This window comes from Patiria miniata, unplaced genomic scaffold (genome assembly GCF_015706575.1).
Source record: "Patiria miniata isolate m_02_andy unplaced genomic scaffold, ASM1570657v1 HiC_scaffold_5, whole genome shotgun sequence".
NCBI lineage: Eukaryota > Metazoa > Echinodermata > Asteroidea > Valvatida > Asterinidae > Patiria > Patiria miniata.
Genome location: NW_024037072.1, coordinates 34,587,992 through 34,608,114, shown reverse-complemented (window position 1 = coordinate 34,608,114; position 20,123 = coordinate 34,587,992). Strand labels below are relative to the sequence as shown.

At 41.5% G+C, this 20,123-nt stretch overlaps 1 protein-coding gene across 1 annotated transcript; it reads right to left on the bottom strand.

The window, feature by feature from the left end:
- Positions 1-25: 25 nt before the first annotated feature.
- Positions 26-20,121, bottom strand: LOC119740210 (leishmanolysin-like peptidase 2). The gene is made up of 18 exons (XM_038215424.1): positions 20,073-20,121; positions 18,210-18,624; positions 16,804-16,888; positions 15,069-15,123; positions 14,166-14,315; positions 13,183-13,305; positions 12,873-12,951; positions 11,406-11,554; positions 9,841-9,918; positions 9,097-9,269; positions 8,221-8,314; positions 7,631-7,729; positions 7,187-7,315; positions 5,683-5,812; positions 3,950-4,106; positions 2,746-2,849; positions 1,981-2,083; positions 26-472 (listed from the first exon to the last, which is right to left on the bottom strand). Exons 2-18 carry the CDS (start codon positions 18,529-18,531, stop codon positions 205-207), a joined length of 2,298 nt encoding a protein of 765 aa, XP_038071352.1. The 5' UTR covers positions 18,532-18,624; positions 20,073-20,121; the 3' UTR covers positions 26-204.
- Between the last annotated feature and the right edge of the window lie 2 nt (positions 20,122-20,123).

Genomic DNA, 20,123 nt, shown 5'->3' with positions numbered 1-20,123 from the left:
ACGCACATTACAAAAGAATGGGACTTTGTCATTATGATATATATGGGTCTACTCTACAATAAAAAAATATAAAAAACAAAACGACTTTCAGCGTTCCACAACCCCTTTAAAGGGTTTTACATAATTGCTCTGAATACTGATCATGACTTTGGACTTGGTGTGTTAACGTGGAGCCACTCTTAACATGGCATCAGCCTCGATGCATCATAACTTGGTGACAGTCTTTTCTCGGACTACGTAGGCCATGCCTGCTAAACGCTCCCCTGCCACCGACTCCACAGATTCATCATTGGAAGGGCCGATGGCATTGTTGCGCTTGGCCCTGTGACAGGCACACCCAAGGACAATCACCACGACGAATATGAAAATACATGCCCCTAGGGCGATCCAGGTGGACAGGTCACCTTCGCTGATTCTCACCGTCGTCGTGGTCTGAGGCTGAGTGGACGTGGGCACCTCAATGCTGATGATTCTGTCAGGGATTTAAAAGCATATGGGATCATTTTCATTTATCCCAAACGCAGTAACCTACTGAATTCTTATCAAAAAGCTTACTTGGATTAAAGCTATAGTCCATCATTTGCAGCTATCCGAAAAGTAAGTGCCGTAATTATTGTTGAAAAACATACTTGGTTGAAAGATAGTAAGGGGACTAAACTCCCTGTGAAATTATTCTTTCTGGCAAGCTGTCATTTTGAAGTAATCAATGAAAGAAGGCTTTTCCAACGGTGCTTCTTAAGACGTACAGTAGGAAATTTAAATTAGTAGTTTGTTTTGTTATTCGGCGAAGCGCGCGCAAGCATTGGCACGACGCACGCGCGGTTGCTATAATTCGTCGGATCAGTGTGTGACATCGCGTAGCTGCAATCGGCTCAGTGAGAACGCGTCTCAGACGCTGAATTCAGGCCCAATTCAAAACATGATTCAGCATTTTTTGAATGCTGTTTTTCTCGGACTATACAGCTGAAGCTGAGCTGAAACTTCATCAGGTTAGTTGTTCAGTATCCTTTATTAGATTTTGAGCACTTTTGTTGCTTCAAACGAACAAAATGCACAAATTACAAATGATGGACTATATCTTTAAAGATCGTATTGGTACTAAACACCCTGTGAAATTATTCCATCTGGCTTGCTGTCGTTTAGAAGATATCAAGAAATGTAGATGATTTCCAATAATCAGTCACTTGACTAATTTTTCGAATAAAGAGGGCTATTAACGAAATCGTGTTTCAGGGTCAAATCTTTGTGCGTGGTTTTTCACTGTTTTCTCGGTAAGTGTAATAATATCCGCTGAGCTGAAACTTCAACAGGTTAGGTTTTGAACATTCTTCTTTGGATTTTGAGTGCTGTTGTTATTGGACACAAAAGCGTCGCTTTTGGCTCAGAGATAAGAATCAAAGAATATAAAGTAACAAAGATTCAAATATGGTTACAAATAGATCATAATAGTCTTGAAATTTGGGCGATTCACAATGCATTGCGCCACCAAGAGTTTGCCATGGAGAGTCAACTTTTCAAGATTACGGTCGACAAAACATGGCCCATTTGAATGAGTGTCAGTAGACAATTTGAACTAATTTGTTATAGATTTGGGCATAGTGTTCTGCCGCCTTACCAAAAATCACCATATTGATACAAAGAAAAGAAAAGGGCAAACATATACTTGAATCATAATGCTTATGAAACTACTAACCGGAAAAACGAACAATTTCAAATGTCCCGCGCTGCGAATTTGTCGACCATCTCCCACAATGCACTGGGAAAAATGAACTCTGTGGCAAACTCTTGGTGGCGCACTGCATTGTGAATCGCACGAATTGGGAAAGTAACTGAGAAACAGTGTTTTGTTGGGCAGGAACAATTGTTGGTAAATTTTCACTCAAATAAGCAAAAACAAATCCAATTCCCTCTCCCTTATCAGCTTCAGTTAGGACCACTTTCTGCAACACAGACAAAAGGCAAAGCTTCTTATTTTTTTACCGTATGCTGACAGCAGTGTAGTTCATGTTCAAGTACTGTATTTGCATCTGGTTGGACAGGACCGCTGCTTCTAGATCCGAGTAGGCCACATGGGCGGGCGTGTCTGTGGGAAGAGAGACCACTCAATCGTGAAAAACTATCCATGTCTCTTGGAAAAGGATGGGATACCCCTAGACAGTTACTAGACAGTTGCCTAGACAGTTACTTGCCCATCCTATATGAAAAACCCATGCCCTATCCTACGGGACGACAATGACCAATCTCATGTGGTGCGTATTACTGGCCCTATTTACCAAAGCCTGATTCTGCCCTCCCCAATCCCACACGATGCCTTTCCCAATTTCACAAGATGGATGTCCATGCTTAATCCCAAAAGATGCCCACACCAAATCCCACAGGATGCCCAATCCCATGGGATGTCTTGGCCGAATCCAATGCCTATGCCCAATCCCATGGGATGTCTTGGCCCAATCTTGTGCCTATGGCCAATCCCATAGGATGTCTTTGCCTAATCCCATGCCCATACCTAATCTCATGGGATGTCTTTGCCCGTGCCTATGCCAATCCCATGGGATGTCTATGCCCAACCCCATGGGATGTCTATGCCCAATCCCATGCCTATGCCCAATCCCATGGGATGTCTACGCCGATCCCATGCCAATGCCCAAACCCATGAGATGTCTATGCCCAATCCCATGCCTATGCCCAATCCCACAGGTTCCCCATGCCTAACGCCACAGGATGTAAATGCCGGCTCGGACTCACCATTGCTCTCTCCTGCCTCAGCGATGTCAAAGGTCACGCATACCAAGTCTTCTCTCTCCAGTGATGCGCTTCCTGGAGCAACATCTTGTATATGGATACGACTCCTACAACAGATACAAACAATGAACGATATATCCTTGGTCGAGGTACTTCCCTGTACGTGCTGGTGTGTTTAAATCAACATTACATGCACAAGGGTAACATGCCATTTTCCAAACCCGGGATTCATCTTATTTTATGATAGTTGATACAATTAAGTTTGGAGATTTAGTTCAAACTTCACAGCAATGATTATGGCTCAGGGGCCAAAGCAATAGGTAACACCGAGGTTTCAGAAATGGCATAAAAATAATGTGACGAATTAGACTGATGGACCCGACTATAACTATGTTCGAGATGAATTGAGCTAAATTCATATGTGCAAGGAGGGGTGGGGTGGGAGGTGGGGGGGGGGGGGGAAGAACGCTCCCTCTGGCATCATTTTGCCTACATGTTGAAAATGAACAAAATGGCATTAAAGCAAGAAGAAGCGTAACATACAGTAAACTCCGGCTAAACCGACATCGTACAACTCGTCAAATCGCTCAAGTCGGCCGTCTGACTAAAGTCTCGATTGTCCGTAATGCATTGCCATTGAATTTTATATTTCTAAGTCGGCTTTTATAAGTCGCCATTTTGCTCAAGTTGTCGTGTTACTCTCGGTCCCCTTTCCATAAAAAGCATTACAAAATCCTTTGTGTAAGTCTGCATTCAACAAATCACGCATTGGCATCGACTTCCTGTACTGCGGTTGACAAAGTGTCGAGTGAAAAGTGGTTTTGCATGGCCCTTGATCGCTGCATGCATCGGTGTCGAAAAAGGGCGTCCTACTGCACACATCACATGTGCATTGTGAGCATATCAATACCAGTACCCCCTCTCGGCTGTATGCATGCGCTCTGTCCATTTTGGGGGTCGTCTTATTGAATGACTACTGCTGCAGTCAATGCGGGCGTGGTATATACTGGACCACGCACGCATTTAATTCGTTACTGTGCACGTACATATGTATCGTGGTCTCCACTATGAATACCCCAAACGTAATGATACAATTCGAGGATTAATTTGCTGGATTCAACTCAAGCTTAAGGAAATGTATGCTATTGTAATGTTCCCACATACCATCCGATGATGCAAACCAAACATCCTTAAGGACCTCACTTACTTGCGTATGTCAGCGACATCACAGATGCCTTTGACAACAGCCTGACTGAAGACCAGCATCTGCTCCTCCCCATCCACAATGGAGTAGTCCATCTCCCCAAACTCCAGGCTCACACACAGGGTATGTTCAACTGGTTGTGCGGGGGTGGATTTTTGTTCTTTAAGATGAGAAAATAAATAATGAAAAGGAGACGGTTTATGCTTTTGGCTTTTCATTGACAAAATTTCATAGGTCAGCATGGAATTTTGCCTTGTGCACAAGCTTAACCCTAACCACCCCAACTCCATCAAAATCCACCCCCCCCCCCCCCCCCAATATTGGTGGATTTTTGGGGACTTGGTCCAGAAGGCCTGGCGTGACTAAGTATTGATGGAGTATGATGGACTTGGGCCTAATGGCCTGAAGCAGTGCCAGGGGTGTCCGATTGATTTTGCCTAGCTTCCTGTACTGCTATTGTGATAACAGCCATATGAAGCAAGTCCATGAATGTCAACCAGTGCGTCAGTGGTGGATTCCATTATGTCATGTACAGTTTTGTATTAGACGCACAGTGATTGATGGATTTTGATGGACTTGGTCCAGTTCCTAGTAAAAGACGCTAGGGAGTTAGGGTTAATTCTTGAAACTACATAATAACTGCATTACAATCAAATTTTCATGCTTTCAAACAAGTTGTCAAATTCCTAGGGCTGCCCATTTTTCAAATAATTTCGTATTCGATTAATCGAAACTGCACTTGACCGAATATTCGAATATTTGAAACTCGCCGATCGAGTTTTACATGCAGCTGCAGCTGCCTTTCTCGCTGGTCAAAAGTTGCATACAAAGCACGCCGGTTAAAAATTGCATGCGGTGATGGGTATTGTGGAACGCTGGAGTGTTTTGCAATTGCATTAAAGGGAAAATACAACATTTGCAAACATGAAAAGACAAAATGATAAAATTATCACGAAATACCTTACTGAATTGTTAGGGACTGACAGTCTAAAGCATCCTTTGAAATCGTGGCTCCTGGTGTGCTGACATTTTCAAGAAAACCTGTATTTTTCCAACGCTGGTCGGCCAACTAGCGTTGGAGAAAACTGGCTTTTTTTTCAAAAATTATTCTTAATATTTCATATTTCGTTATTCTGACTTTTCTTTGCAATTGATTTACACACCTCTGAAGGGGCACCAGCCTGCTAGACTGATTCTCTGACCTTACATTTCCCCAAAGTGTATTAATTGCTCCGTTTCATCTTAACTGGGGTCAGGGAACCAGACTACAATAACATGATAGGTGTTCTTGGTTTTTCCAGCATCTACAAGCCCAAAACGTGAAACAAGTCAGTTTACCAATATTTTCTATAACATATAAATCCTCCAAATCCATTTATTTCTGAAAATTGAAGCAAAAGCAAATGTTGTACATTCCCTTTAAGTACTGTATAATCACTGCTACCCAGCTGAAAGAATGGGACCACTAAATACATGTACGTGTCGACAGAAAGTTACCATTGACAAAAAAAGTGTCATCTGACAATAAAAATGCAATTTTAAGATTAAAATGACTTCACAGTCAGGTACGCCTGTGCGTAGCATTCCTTTTCCGAATATTCAAACCAGCAAAAAATTATTAGAACTAGAACCCCTAGAACTAAGCCCTAGAACTTCCCTCCCCAAAATTTAAAATCCAAATCCAACACAGCTAGTCCACAAGAATATCACAGAATACATTTGAAGACATCCCTTACCAAGTGATGTTGGTGGTGCAGTGGTGGAGCAGGACTGACATTCTGCATCCACTAGGTCAAGAATTGAGGTCTCCTGTTGACAGATGATCTCAGTTGCGGGACAATGCACCGTTCCATGGTAGCCTGGGATCTGCAACAAAACAACAAAAAAATCATCAGCCAAGCAAAAAACTTAGGCTGAAGTTATACCCTGCAACCCTTTACCCTTAAGTAAAACCAAGGGTCTATTTCATGACATTGCTAGGCACGCAAGAAGCCCTACCAAATGTCTTGACATCATATCCGTGATTGTGTAGCCAAATGTCTGACAAAAGTCCAACTTCTGATCACTTGTGCATGATGAAGGGAATGGCTAGAACTTGCTTTTTGACAAATGTGTATGTTTTTGCCCACATTTACATTTGAAAGACTTAACCCTAACTCCCCAGTCTTGCTAGGATGTAACCTCAATCCTGCAAAACCCTCCAACTGCCTCCATGTAAAAATGGCACACAGCCTCAATCCTGCAAAATCCTCCGTTATTTCTTGAATGTGGCCCCTGGAGGGATGACCACTGCTTCAATCCTTCAAAATCCTCCAGCAATCACTGTCAACATGAGGAAGAGCCAGTGACATCCTGGAGCAGTGCGAAAGATTTCAAGTATAATCTAGGCGTAAATGTATGCACGTCTGAGCATAAACAACACAAGGTCCGGCCCAAGACCTTGACACAGTGCATCCTCCAAAATCAGCCACACATTTTTGCCATATAGCCTCAATCCTGCAAAATCCTTCATTTTGCAAACGGGATTTGGAGGATCTGGGAAGGTTAGGGTTTATGGATCAGTTTATTCTTGGCAAACAGTAAACTGGAAACCATGAGTTTCTTCAAGGGTTGTGCCATATACCGGTATACCGGATATTCGAATAATCGATCAACGAAATACCCGAAAAGCATTTTTTGATTTTCGATTCTATTCGAAAAATGTGAGAGGTCTCGAGGAAATGATGAAAAATGTTCACAATGTTTTTACAATTATTCCATGATTAAATGTTAACTCAAATGTCTTAAAATTGGTCAAATATCAGCCATCACGCTACCTTTCCTTTATATTACTTTAATAAGATCTTCGCTAATTTTTGTTAACTGCAGGAGCATGCAATTGATGGCCAGTTTTGTAGTATAATAAAAATCTATGTCAATTATTCAAAACTTGACAGCCCTAGTTTGCTCATATACGCTGGGCCATTCTATAAATTTGGGATCCCCTTTTTTCCTGTCCATGTTACATCTGACATCTGTGATTTTATAATTCTGATGCACTCCTTAATGCAGTCATCCTCCAAGAGTGATTGTGAATAGCAATGTCTAACAAATAAAACATTATTTTTAGATGACACTTGAATGGCAAAAGAGAAAGTACCACGGTAACAGGGACATGAATATCGCCACACTTTGGACCCTTAATTTATACAATGACCCAAATGCAAATTTTTGCATGAGCATGTTCTCGTCACCACTCACCGTGATGGCTGTGTTGTTGGGACAGGATAGCCAGTCTGCCTGTCCTACTTTCACCTCATAGGAGGTCGACTGGTTGTTGCACCGTGTAAGATAGCAGACGCCGCCTAAATCACACGGATCCACCATACTCTAGAAGGAATTACAAAAACAATATGGACAAAACTTCCAGCACAAGATGTCAATGTTGTAGTATTCGCAATCTGTGCCTAGTGTCTCTCTTTTTGGTGCGGCGGACAGGCGACGGACGTTCCATGTACCAATGGCAAACTCCCAAGGTGGAGGCTTTGCTCTGATGTGCCCGGCGCATGGTCGAGGATTTGCTTGTCTCTGTCTCAGTCTCATCAATACCCTGTGGTATTGGTCTCAGTCTCAGACCACAAGGTGTCAATCTATAGTCTTTCAGGTCTGAACCACATCTAATCCAAACTGATTTCAATGTCATACCTCTATGTTGACAACATTGCTGACAAAGCATCTGCTGTTATTGTGGAAGACTTCACCATTGACAGAAGACGATCCATCTTCTGGCACTGAGCAATGATCCTATTCACAAAAAAAGCAACACCATATGGGAAACTGCACACACATATTTCTGACTTTGTTTCTGGAGGTGTGCCAACCCAATATAAAAGACTGTCAATTTAGGGGTACTGTACCCATCCTGACAGATTCCAACAAGTTCTGTTATTAAACACCGCTGATACTGATATTAAACACCGCGTGAAATTACTCCATGTCACTTGCTGTCATTTAGAAGAAACCAATAATTGTAAGCCAATTGATTGATTTTTGAAAAATTTTGAAAGCATTACAAAGAAGAAATCGTGCTTTGTGATCAAATGCTTATGCATGATTTTTCAATGTTTTCTCAAAAAGTGCAATATCCACTAAGCTGAAACTTCGACAGGTTAATAGGTCGTGAACATTCTTCTTTGGATTTTTTATTGATGTTATTATCGGAAACACAATACATGACACGCAAATAATCCTATGTGCCTTCAACATACTTATTTTCCCCATTCAACTTAAATTACCTGGTTATTGGCCTTCATGACTCTGCATTCATCCAGGTAATCATTGCTGGAGCAAGTTGCCTTATCTCGATGAAGATAGTGGCAACCAGAAGAACTGGGGAGAAAAGAATATTAAAAACCTGAGGAACTGTAGAGAAAAGAACATTTCAAAAACTGGGTGTTCTCATCAGAATTTGCCTCCTACTTAACTCTCAAAGAGCTTAACAATATGAGTGATTCACAAAATACTGACACCAACATCACCCCGATGCAAATTCCCGATGGAAGTCAAGCTCGGTGGTCGAGTGGTAAGACGTCTGCACTAGTAAGCAGGAGGTCGTGGGTTCGAGTCCCACCTGAGTAAGCTTGTGAATTTTTTCTCGTATGTCCTTGGACAACACCGAGTATACCGTGTTTATAAAATATGTCGGCAAAGGCCAAAACCCTCTAAAAAATCAAACAAATTTTGTTTACGGGGAGGTGTTGGGCGGGGGCGGGGTGGGGTAGGGTGGGGTAGGGTGGAGGTGCGTGGGGTTGGGTTGGGTTGGGAGTGTTTGATGGGGTGGGGGGGGGGGGGGCAGACACCAATCTGGGAACAGCCACAGAGTTGCTGATCCCAGATTATGGTGGAAGCATTGTGTTTGCTACTGTTCGTAACAAAGTTCATTTTCCATAGTGAAAAAAAAAAAAAAAAACAAGTAAGTATTAGCATTTGATTAATAGCTCTACAGTTCTCAATCCTTCAAAATATGGCAAAACTACTTAATCCAAATGAAAGTTCTAAAAAGGGCATTGGTATTTGTGAGATTTGGAGCATTTATAGTTAATTAATATAATAGTTAAATAAAATCAAAGTCATTTTTCTTTGAAAAAAACAATAAGCCAGCATGTGCAAACCTGTCATTGCAGAAGAACCTATCTGCTGTGGTCTGGCACCTAGACTCCCTCCCAAACTCGCAGCCTTGGTTCTTGCCCCACGTGAGCTCCTCTGCATACTCATAATTGACTCGGTACCAGCCTGAATCTTCAAACACAGCCAGTGTCAAGTTGTCTAGGAATGTCTGGTGAGGCTAATATAGTAAGGGTAAAAATGCCAAGAATGTATCTATGTTATTTGATGAAAAGTAAATTAATGTGTGGGTTTTTTTTTTCTCAGATAGTGGGCGATTTGATTCTCTACAGTTTATGAGCTCAGTGCATGAACAAGAGAGGTGTTTTTTTAACCATTTTTGAAGGCAATAAACAAAATTTACAAACATCAAAAAACAAAACTACCACATTACTATGAAATACCTTACTGGACTGTTAGTGAACGACAGTCTAAAGCATCCTGTAAAATCATGGCACCTGGTGTGCTGACATTGTAACGACAGATTGATTTTTTTAAATCAAATTTCAGTGTGGAGGGAATTTGTTAGGTAAATAGCAAACGTCACAATGAAACTTCAATTGTTGACGTCATACAAATTTAATTTACTCTCCTTTGGCGTGAAGTACGAACCAGCCATGAACCAGTGGTCCAAGACCAGTCGCAATCCGATGAATCTTTTTTAAACCTTCCAGATGGATTTGGGAGGGTTAGGGTTAGGTTACTTGACTAGTTGAGATGTTTCTGCGGTGTAAAATCTTGCTTCTCTTTACCTGATCGATGATAGGAGCCATGATGGAGCCATACATCATCCTGGTCTCCCAGTGGGACGAGATGCCATCATTGCCTCCCTGCTTGACAACAAGTATGCAAACAACATCAACCAAACATTTCTCCATGCTATTTTGGAGTTTCATCCAATGCCCCCCCCCCCCCCAAAAAGTGATTCCTTTGCTAAATTGCTATTTTTCTAGCAGTACAAAAGCCATTCACCTTTGAATGCGAGGGCCCATGTTTATTTATGGAATTACAATTTCAAATTAGTGGTTGCCTATAACTCCTTTCTCATGTGGTAGGCTGGTTCCCGCCCCACAATCAGTATTGATAATGTATAGACTGGTAGCCAGTCTGCTCTCAAAGCAGATCTGCTTGTGCACGAAACAAAAACAAAACATTTTCCAGAGGGTTGAAAATTGAATTTGTTGAAGAGCACAGGGAATGCAACTTCAAGTGTGGTTTCACGCTTTTTCTGATAGAATGGTTCAATAATGTGAACGATTTGCAGGTAAAGATTTAAAAAAAAAAAGAGTGGAGGAAATTGTTCTTGACATTTGGGATTTTCCTCGGGAGAATGCTGAGGTTTTGTTCACATTCAGAGCCAGAATGGTTAAATAATGTGAAAGATTTGCAGGTACAGGTTAAAAACGAACGAGTGGTGAAAATTGTTCTTGACGTTTGGGACTTTCCTCAGGAGAACGCTGAGATTTTGTTCATATTCAGAGCCAGACTCACGCTTTTTTTTCCTTTCCGAATTAACCTGTAAAAGTTATATCCATAAATTCATGGTAAATGTTTTATCCACAAAAAAAAACAAACACAAGTTCAATGGAGTCCAACATATGTTAACCCTAACCCTGCCAAACGCAACACAGTGCATCAGGTGTCAAAGTCTGTGGGATCTTGCTGCATTGAGCCATAAGCACTGTGCATAAACGACCAATCCTGAGACAATGAGAGCTAATCCCATTGCTCAATGTCACAGTTGTATCCTGCTGCAGTTGGTGACCACAGTCTCTGAGGCGCTAGGCCTTGAGACTTTTGACCTGATAGATCTTGCTACACTGAGCAGGCTTGTCATTTTTGACAAGTGTTGCTTGTTGCTGCGTTAAGCAGGGGCCAAGTTCGTGCAAGGACTATAGCTGACCAATGGTTAACCATAGTCCGACTAACGCTTGCCCGAACTGTCTAGTTGACGGTGGTTCACTACGCTAGTCAACTATTTGGAACCAACCTACTGGGGCTGGTTGCATCGCTGATAACCTATAGCCGCGCACATTCATAACGCTAGCAGAGAGCCAGGATCCAGAAGTTTTGAGATGACATTTTGACCAGCGTTTGACTAGAGACGTTCGCACGTTGCTACCAGTGCGCAGGCGTAAGGTACGTCACAAATCAACCACTAGTCGACTAATGGTCCTTGCCCGAACTTGGCCCTAGTTTCTAGCCAAAATATACTGGAGTATAGGGTTAATCGCAAGTGAATCACAAGAAAAGAAACAATACTGGGCAATTACACATTAAAATAAACTAATGTTGCTAAACCAAACACACAGCCAACCTGATTCTCAAGTGGGCCACCGAATCCAGACTCAGGACAATCAAAGTGCTTCTGAGCATGTGCAGTGACGGCAGGAGTGATGAGTCGACGCATACCCTGTGAGTCGGATCCAGTCGTTGTACATCGATCAATACAAGTCAGACCATCGGCTAGATATTAATCATAAAGAATGGAAGGGCAAAATTCTAAAATTAACGGACCGTTTGTCATCTAACAGCTTTAACCGTAACCCTGTCAGACGTAACACAGTGTATCAGGTGGAAAAGCCTGTGGGACCTTGTTGCATGGCACCAGTGCGTAAATGGCCAATTATGAGACAATGAGAGCTAGTCACACTGAACAATGCCACAGTTGCATCCTGTTGCCATTGGTGACCACGGACCCAAATTCATTTTGGTCTTTGAGATTTGTGACATGATAGATTCTGCTACACTCAGCAGGCTTGTCATTTCGCAAAGTGTTTCATATTGCTGCGTTCAGCAGGGTTTTTAGCCAAAGTTTCTGGACCAAGTTCGCCAAAATCCATCATTCACACTGCTTCCAATGCATGCTTTGCTTCAGGCCTCCAGGCTAATGATGTGCAAACCCGACCCGAAACCAAAACCGCACCCCCCGAAACCGACTTCGGGTCGGGTCGGGTCGGTTTGTTCATCTTCTCAGTCGGGTCGGGTCGGTTTCGGTTTTGCATTTACATTTTCGGGTCGGGTCGGGTCGGTTTAGCCATCTTTTGAAAATCCGAGATAAACCAAAATAAACCGAAATAAACCAAAACAGTTGAGAAATTCAGGTGATGCAATATAATTGACTGTCATTGTGACCGCAGCCCATTGTGGTGTGGCCAACGAGCGCACTATCAAGTTCCCACGGTATTAATTTCTGCAGTCAAATCAGGACTGACTGTGAAATACATAGATTGTAATAGTTTTCATGATACCACATGGTGAACATGCGTTTGTTCAATAAGCGGAGTTACTCTCGATCACCCACTGAGTATGACAGAGAGAGACAGACGATGGTTTTGCAAAAGAATTCATGCCACGTGGGTAAGGGCAGGCACAAAAAAGTGATCACTTTGTCAAGCCAGGTATTCAGGGTTTTTTCGGGTTTTTTTCAGGTCAGGTCGGTTCAGGTCGGATTTACCTTAATTTTTGTCGGGTCGGGTCGGGTCGGTTTGAGGGAGTTAAGATCGGATTCGGTTTATATCTCTTATGTTTCGGGTCGGTTTGGCCTGGTCGACCCGACCCGATGCACGTCATTACTCCAGGCCCAAGTCCATCATACTCCATCAATATTTAGTCAAACCAGGCCTGCAGGACCAAGTCCCCCAAAATCCACCAAAATGGGGGGATGGATTTTGATGGAGTTGGGGAGGTTAGGGTTAAGGACCTTTTCGACCACAATTTACAGAAGAAACATACATAATTTTCTATCACTTTTGTTTTATTCACCAAGGCATGTGATTCTTACCTGATTCAGAACATTCCTTGAATTTGTTGAACAAAGACGAGGAGAAACCCAGAACATGAAAGATTTCATGGACAGCCAGCTGCAAACAACAAAACAATCAGGGTTTTAAGAAAAACCGACATTAATACTATATCAATTCAAGTTTCAGTACATGGGTGCTACTCTAAAGTTGCATTCCCTGTGCTCTTACACAAATTTGATTTTTGTTCTATTAATCAATTTTGAACATGTATGTTTTATTCCAACCCAAAACCTCTTTTCCTCCCTTTTCGGATGTCTGCAATCTTCTGAAAAAAAACCCCCAACTCACCAGAATAAATTTTGGTTTGTCATACAGGTCGTCTTTAAGGTGCTCAGGGCAAAAGTTGATGACGCCGGCTATTGGACGATTATTCTGATCCAGCTTGCAATAGGATGCATAGGCCACAGTTTGCTACAGTACGAAAAGTTCGGAAAAGGGAAATAACAATAAAGAATATATATCAACAAGGAAATGGTGAAAAGCTTATAGTAATATCAACATGGAAAGATATTTGTATTTGTGTTGTGTTATAAAAGGTGGTTCTGAGATACTGGTGGGCAATTTCATGGACATCCAAATGTAAATGAAATAATTTCGAAAAATCCAATTGCCACAAATGAATGTGCACATATAATTTTGAAGCTTATTATCTGTATTTTATTGAAATTTAGTTTATTTCTAACCATGTGAAACAGCTCAGCTCAGTGGTGCCGCTACTGGGGAATGAAGGACATTGCCCCCCCCCCCCATTTTTTTTTCACTGGCCCCCTCCCACTTTTTTTCCCAACATGATTTTATCAACAAATAGATTAATTATGTTTATCTTCTTTGCTGGTAAGACTCATAAAATGTGGATACATTTTGGGCCAATGAAAGCATTATGAACATTGGTGCTTTAGACAAAACACACCACACATGCATTTATATAGCTGTAGATAGTGTGCAGCCAACATCTTTGTACATTTGTTATACACCATTCTGCGGTTCGATACATTTCTCATTCATAAATACGACTACACTTCTAAGTTGCTCTAGTGACTTATTTCTGGACCATTGATAATGGGCACACGCGCGTTTACACAGGCTTAAGATTATGTTTGACTGCCCCCCCCCCCCAAAAATTTTCATTGCCCCCAAATTGCCCCCCCCCCCCCATTTTAGAGTCTAGTGCCACCACTGGCTCAGATGTTACTTTTGACTGAGAAATTAATTAATAAGTACACAAAGTATGCATGGAGTATGCAACTTGAAATCTGTCTTAGTTGACTTACTCCCGATGAGCACTGAGCAGTGTGCTCTGCCTTGACATACAGCGCGGTATCAGTGTCGACAAGTCCTGCCCCATCTGGATAGATCTGGTGTACAGGGTGCGGGTAGGTGGAGTTCCATGTCCATAAGCCCTGCAGGTGCTCATCTGGTATCTGAACAGTCAAGACAACCAACTAAGAAGTCTGGGTGCAAACTACGGTTACCCATGGTTAGCCATGGTTAGACGTTCCACTGAACCCAAGGTAATATAGTTGGACTTGAGGCCTTTTCACACTAGACAAATCTCCGAGTTGACGTAGGGTTGAAAACATGCAGCGTTTCACACTTGAACATTTTCAACCCCGTGTCAACCCTGCATCAACCCCGAGATTGATTTCGCCCCGTGTTGAACTCAACCCTGCTCCAGACCAGGGTTGAGATTTTCCATCCGGGTTGAAACTCTCGCCAGGGTTAAAAAAACAACAGTAGTAACCGAGCGAAATAAGCTCGTTTTGCACGAAACAAGTGTGAAACGATGCGAGGTTGAACGAGGCGTTGAAAAATAAAAAACTCAACCCGGGGCGGCACGTGGTTCACCCAGGGTTGAGTTTAGCCCGGGTTGAGAGGCTCTAGTGTGAAAAGGGCTTAGGCTAGTCAACTCTTCATCACCAGCTGAATGAGGCTGGTGCCACTGTTGGTTGCAAATTGATTGAAAGTTTCATGTAGATGATGCTTAATTAACCGAAGTTTGACTAAAAACATTCGCTGATCTGGCTAGCACCCTTGAACAAACACGTTGACAAAAACGGGGAGCCGCCAACATAGGGCAGGATAGCTCAGTGGGTAGAGCACTGGAACGGAAATCCAGATGCACTCGTACATACATTGGCATGAAAGACAGCCTGCAAGATGGCAGTTTTTCTTACCAGAAAATCATCTAAGCATTTTTCTCCAACATAGCCACGGGATATCTGAGCACATCTGTGGAAAAGCAAAGAAAAGAAATAAATACTGGCACTTAAAAATGAACAACCAAATTTTAAAAATGACACAACCTTTTCTATTTTTTTTTAACTTAATTTTATTATTAGAACAAGCAACTCCAAACCAGTGCCAACATAATTTAACAATTGTTGCTATCAGTTGCATATGGGTTTCTGCAATACTGGACATTTGTAATCACATTATCTGTAAGCACAATTGAGTCTAAAAGGCAGATCATTTAAGGTAAAATTTGAAGGTTTTCTGGAGAGACAATTTCTATTAACTTATTTTACTGAGGGTGACATTGGTCATTTAGAGGAAGACGGTTTAGTGTCTCCCTAAGATTTTAACTACCATTTATATATCAAATATTACTATCACAAGTTGCTTAAAAACGATTTGAGAATAGTGTATATCAAAGTTTTTGGGGAGAGGGGGGAACGTGGAAAATTACATTGGGTTATTGGAAGGTTTTTGTTGGCGCACAAGTCTACGGGAATGTCTCCCTATCTGCTCCTTGCACAAACACGAGAGGGCGGTTTTTAACTTTTGAAATCTCCTAAGACTGGACACAATGCATACATGTGCGTACTGGTTGGCGCGCGTATACATGTAGCGCGAAATACTAATTTATTCTGAATACTGTGCACAATCCAACAGTGTCTTCACGTTAGTGTTGGTTGTCGTCGATATTGCGATCGACATGTCTCTCCCAGTGGTCTCCCCATAGGCTCCCTTTCTTACCGTTGAGGGGCACTTGTGCACGGAGCCCATTGTACCATTTTCCATAATTGAAAAAAACCTGAGTTTGGGACAAAAGGTATGTACTAAACATTTTGCCGAGGATTTAATTGTCTTGCTTGGCTGAAGCACGGTTCCTACACACAAGGATTAATGACTAGGCCCAACTCCTGGTTAGACGCGTGATAACGGCCCGTACTGGTGGCAAATACCATGAATACTTTTCAACAAAGACCACTGCGCACGGTGGCTTTCAGATTTGCAAGGCTCTTCGGCCGATCTGGCCTCGAAGTCTGTCACGCCAGCGAATTATATTTTTGAATATTCATGAGTCTACGTTTTTGGTCTTTATTATTGAATTCTGATAAGTGATAACTACATAACCATGGTAACGCCGAGCACAATATCTTTAGCTTTAAGATGAACAATGAAATGTTGCTTTTGTTTCATCAGTTCGGCATCCTATCTCTCTAAAACTTAAAAAAAAAAGCCTAATTAAAAACGAAATTTGGGTAAACGGTGTTCTCCTCGAAATTTGACGTTTATTTCCCGGGTAAATACTTCATCTACATTTTGTATGACGACAAAAACTGCACAATACCATCCGTTATATCCTGAAGTATTTATTTTAAAAATAATTTGGAACAATTATATCTTAAATAAGAAGTAATTTTACTTACAGTTTTATGAATATTTCCGTTTTAGATGTTGTGCAAAAACCCAACACAATGGCACATCTGGAAAATTCGCGATTACACGCCAACGGGTATTAATGCCCGTTATCACGCGTCTAACCAATTAAGGCAAGTCCACTGAGTGCATTTTGTACTAGAGCTCAGAACAGTCGTTTATCCTGGTGTCTAGGATCCGTGGCTGAAGCTGATCACAAAAACTCTGATGTGCATATGAACTAAGGATTTGTTTTTGAGTACTCACTTTCCGATGTTGGTACCCGAGGTGAACGTTACCAAGCAAGCCTCGTCTGAGCGTGCCATTAACAAGGGGCCCGACACTGGCACAACTGCAACAAGGAATTCAAATACTCATCATTTTTTTGAATGTACTTAAAATCATATATAGGATCATTTGCATTTATCCCAAAAATACAACCAGAATAAACCAAGAATTGAAATTGGTTCCCGAATCACCCGACAATTTTGAGCATGTTCAAATTTGTCGGGCGCTTCCCGATCTTTCACTGAACTAACAGAATCATCCCGAGGCAGCCAAGAAACATGCCCGATTTTCTCAAGAATTGCTATTTGCAGCGATTCGGCTTAAAAATCGGGAACATGTGGACGTGGCATAACTTGGATGACAGATGATCATACTGGTACTAAACACCCCGTGAAATATTCAGTCTTGCTTGCTGTTATTTAGAAAAAATTTAAAATATGTAGGTTATTTCCAACGATCAGCCCATTGACTGATTTTAGAAAAGAAAGTGTGCTATGGGCAAAATCATGTTCGTGAGCAAAAGCTTACATATGGTTTTTCACTGTTTACTTGAAAAATGCATTGATTTATTAATCTGAAATTCTACATGTTAGGTTTTTGAACATTCTTCTTTGTGTTTGGAGTGGTGTTATTACCGGAAATGAACAAAATGGATTGAATTTTTGAATGTCAGTGACTGAAAAAAGAACCACCGACATTAAAAAAACGACGATGCCTAAAGGATTGCCTTCTGGCAACATCCTGAACATGAAATAGTTTAAAGTTGGTACATGTACGTGCTTTTTCAAAATTTTGATTTTCTTTTACTTACGAAATTTAGAGGAACAAAATGTCCTGTAACAAATAAATTTGCTTGTTTGTTTTGCAGGCTTTTATATAGTTTTAGAAAGTGGTATTAAATGGCGTGCTTCTGTTCAGAAATCACACACACCAATCAGAACGGATTAGGATCGTCCCTCTCTTAATTCGAAATTTTGAAATAATTGATTATTATTTGTGGGCGATTTTTTCGTGCGATGTCTCATTGGAAAGCTCATAACTCATTTAATGCTAGAAATGTATCTATTCGATTTGAAAATCTATTTTTCAAGGTGCCACACCCAAAAAGCATGTACATGATGTACAGTACATGTATACCAAATTTAACGTTCGATTGAATGGAAATTATGCTAGACTACAGTATTATGGAATAAACCATTATCATGTTGCGGCCATCTTGACTTTTTCCCATTCAAATCAACGTAACCAAAGGGAGGCTGGAAGGAAAAATTAGCCTGGTTCCTTTTTGCACAAAAACATTATCATTCAGTACTGTTATTGGATACGGGGAACATGACTGAAATGGTGGCAGCATGATAAAGGTCTACTGACTTGTCTCTCATCACCTCTGAGAACTTTGCGAATGATTGATACGGCTCCTTCAACGATGGTCTGTAACCTCTCCGTGTCTGACGTGTCGACGACGCCTTCCGGGTTGATAACGCTGGCGGTGATTCTGATTGGTTGAAATAGGTTAGGGGCGGCCGAGCGCTTGTCCCTCCCACTCTCGTAGTTGACCAGGGTGCTCTTGCCGATCGTCTGGGGCTGAACCTGGTCAGAGATGCACTGATGAGACCCCCGGGCGGGGCAGGAGACTTCGGTCGGGCATTGGAATACAAGTGCCGTCGTCACAAACCAGAAGAGAGGGTCGCTAAACCATGATGTCATGTCTCATGGGCAAGTAGTCATGAGTCTTCTAAAGGACACACTGACGGCAAAGTTGCTCTGAAGTTTCCCATGATGTGTAATTCCGTCCTTATCCTGAAACACAAAATGAAAGTGTTTGTAAACATAACAGGGATATAAAGTTGGGATATAATTGGAACTTGTATTGTAGCTCATCATTTTTGAAGCGATCAATTTGCTTGGGTATTTAAACAGGGTTAGGCCAAGTGCATGTAACTTTGGACTTCTACAAATTCCTGATGAGCATTGGAGCTGGAGTTACTCAAGCTACCTGTAAACAGGTACAAGACAGCTAGACTGGTTCCCTGATCTTACAATTCCTGGCGTCCCCTATATTTCATCCTTTTCATCTTAAGTGGGGTCAGGGAACCCGTCTACAAGAACCTGATTGTTTTTTTTTGGTTTTTCCAACTTCTACAAACCCAAAACGTCAAACAAGTCAGTGTAACAATATTTGCTACAAAACTAACATCCCAAATCCGATCCATTTCTGATAACAGCAAAAGCAAATGTTGACATTCCCTTTAAAGCAGGGATTTTATGAGACTCTGACATGTTTAAACTTAAATGCAGAGTAAAGTGTGATAAAAAGGAGATCAGAAATGTGATTGAAAACGGAATTCTCCAAAAAAGTAATACTGCCCCCCCCCCCTACTCACTTTTTCTCAAAATGGAAAGAATTCCATATGCGGACGTGACTTGACACCCTGTGTACAAACCCTATGAGACTGGTCTGAAAAATTATATTTCGCAGTGGCTATTGTTACGGCAGCCGTAACGCATACAAATTTCCCATTTTCTATCGTTACGGTAGACTGCAACTTTTATAAAAACATGAGAAGAAAATATAAAATTAGAACAGAAGGAAAAAAGTGAATTTGGACGTTATGAAATTCGGACTTTATTTCCCTTTTAAAAAAAATCCTCCAAACAAAGCCTCAGGTTAGAAAAGGAAAAAAATTCGAGTGCAAAACTGAGATGCGAACCCGCAACCTCGGGGTGCAAAATCCTACCCTCCATCGACTGAGCTGTCGCACTGCTCGCCAAAACGTGGGGAAACAAATAATTATATACCTAGGCCTACTTGCGTATCAAAAAAGTATCGTAGAGGGCACTAAACAACGGCTGCCGTAACGATAGCCACTTCGATTATATCTATATTTTCCCCCAAAATTTTCAATATTTTCCCTACTAAATTTCACTTTTTACTAGGACATGTTATCACTTTCTGATCGAAAGAAATACGTATGTGGAATTCTTTCCTTGAATGTATATAGAACAGTTAGTACGAATGTGCAAAAATATCAAAATTTCAAGAAAAAGGGTCACCAAATAAACAGCGCCCTCACATCACACCCTGGCACAAAATTGACAATTTTTGTTTTCTAGGCTACCCTCCAAACCCGCCTGCAACCAAATGTTCCGCCGCAGTATTGCACATGTATTATTTTGACATGGTTAGGGTGAGCTTAAATCCATGAAATGTCAAACAAAAATGGGGAATTCGCCAGAATATCGCTCACCGAGATAAGCGTACGATTCTCCACTCCGCCGTCTATCACAAGCATCGTTCG

Bases quoted from the DNA above. Each gene is read 5' to 3' on its own strand.
- LOC119740210 (XM_038215424.1), bottom strand. From the start codon at position 18,531: ATGACATCATGGTTTAGCGACCCTCTCTTCTGGTTTGTGACGACGGCA. The intron at 14,316-15,068 runs GTAAGAAAAACT...TTGACTGTTCAG, and splicing joins AATGCTTAGATGATTTTCTG to ATACCAGATGAGCACCTGCA. The intron at 9,270-9,840 runs GTAAAGAGAAGC...TTACTATATTAG, and splicing joins TGGCTCCTATCATCGATCAG to CCTCACCAGACATTCCTAGA.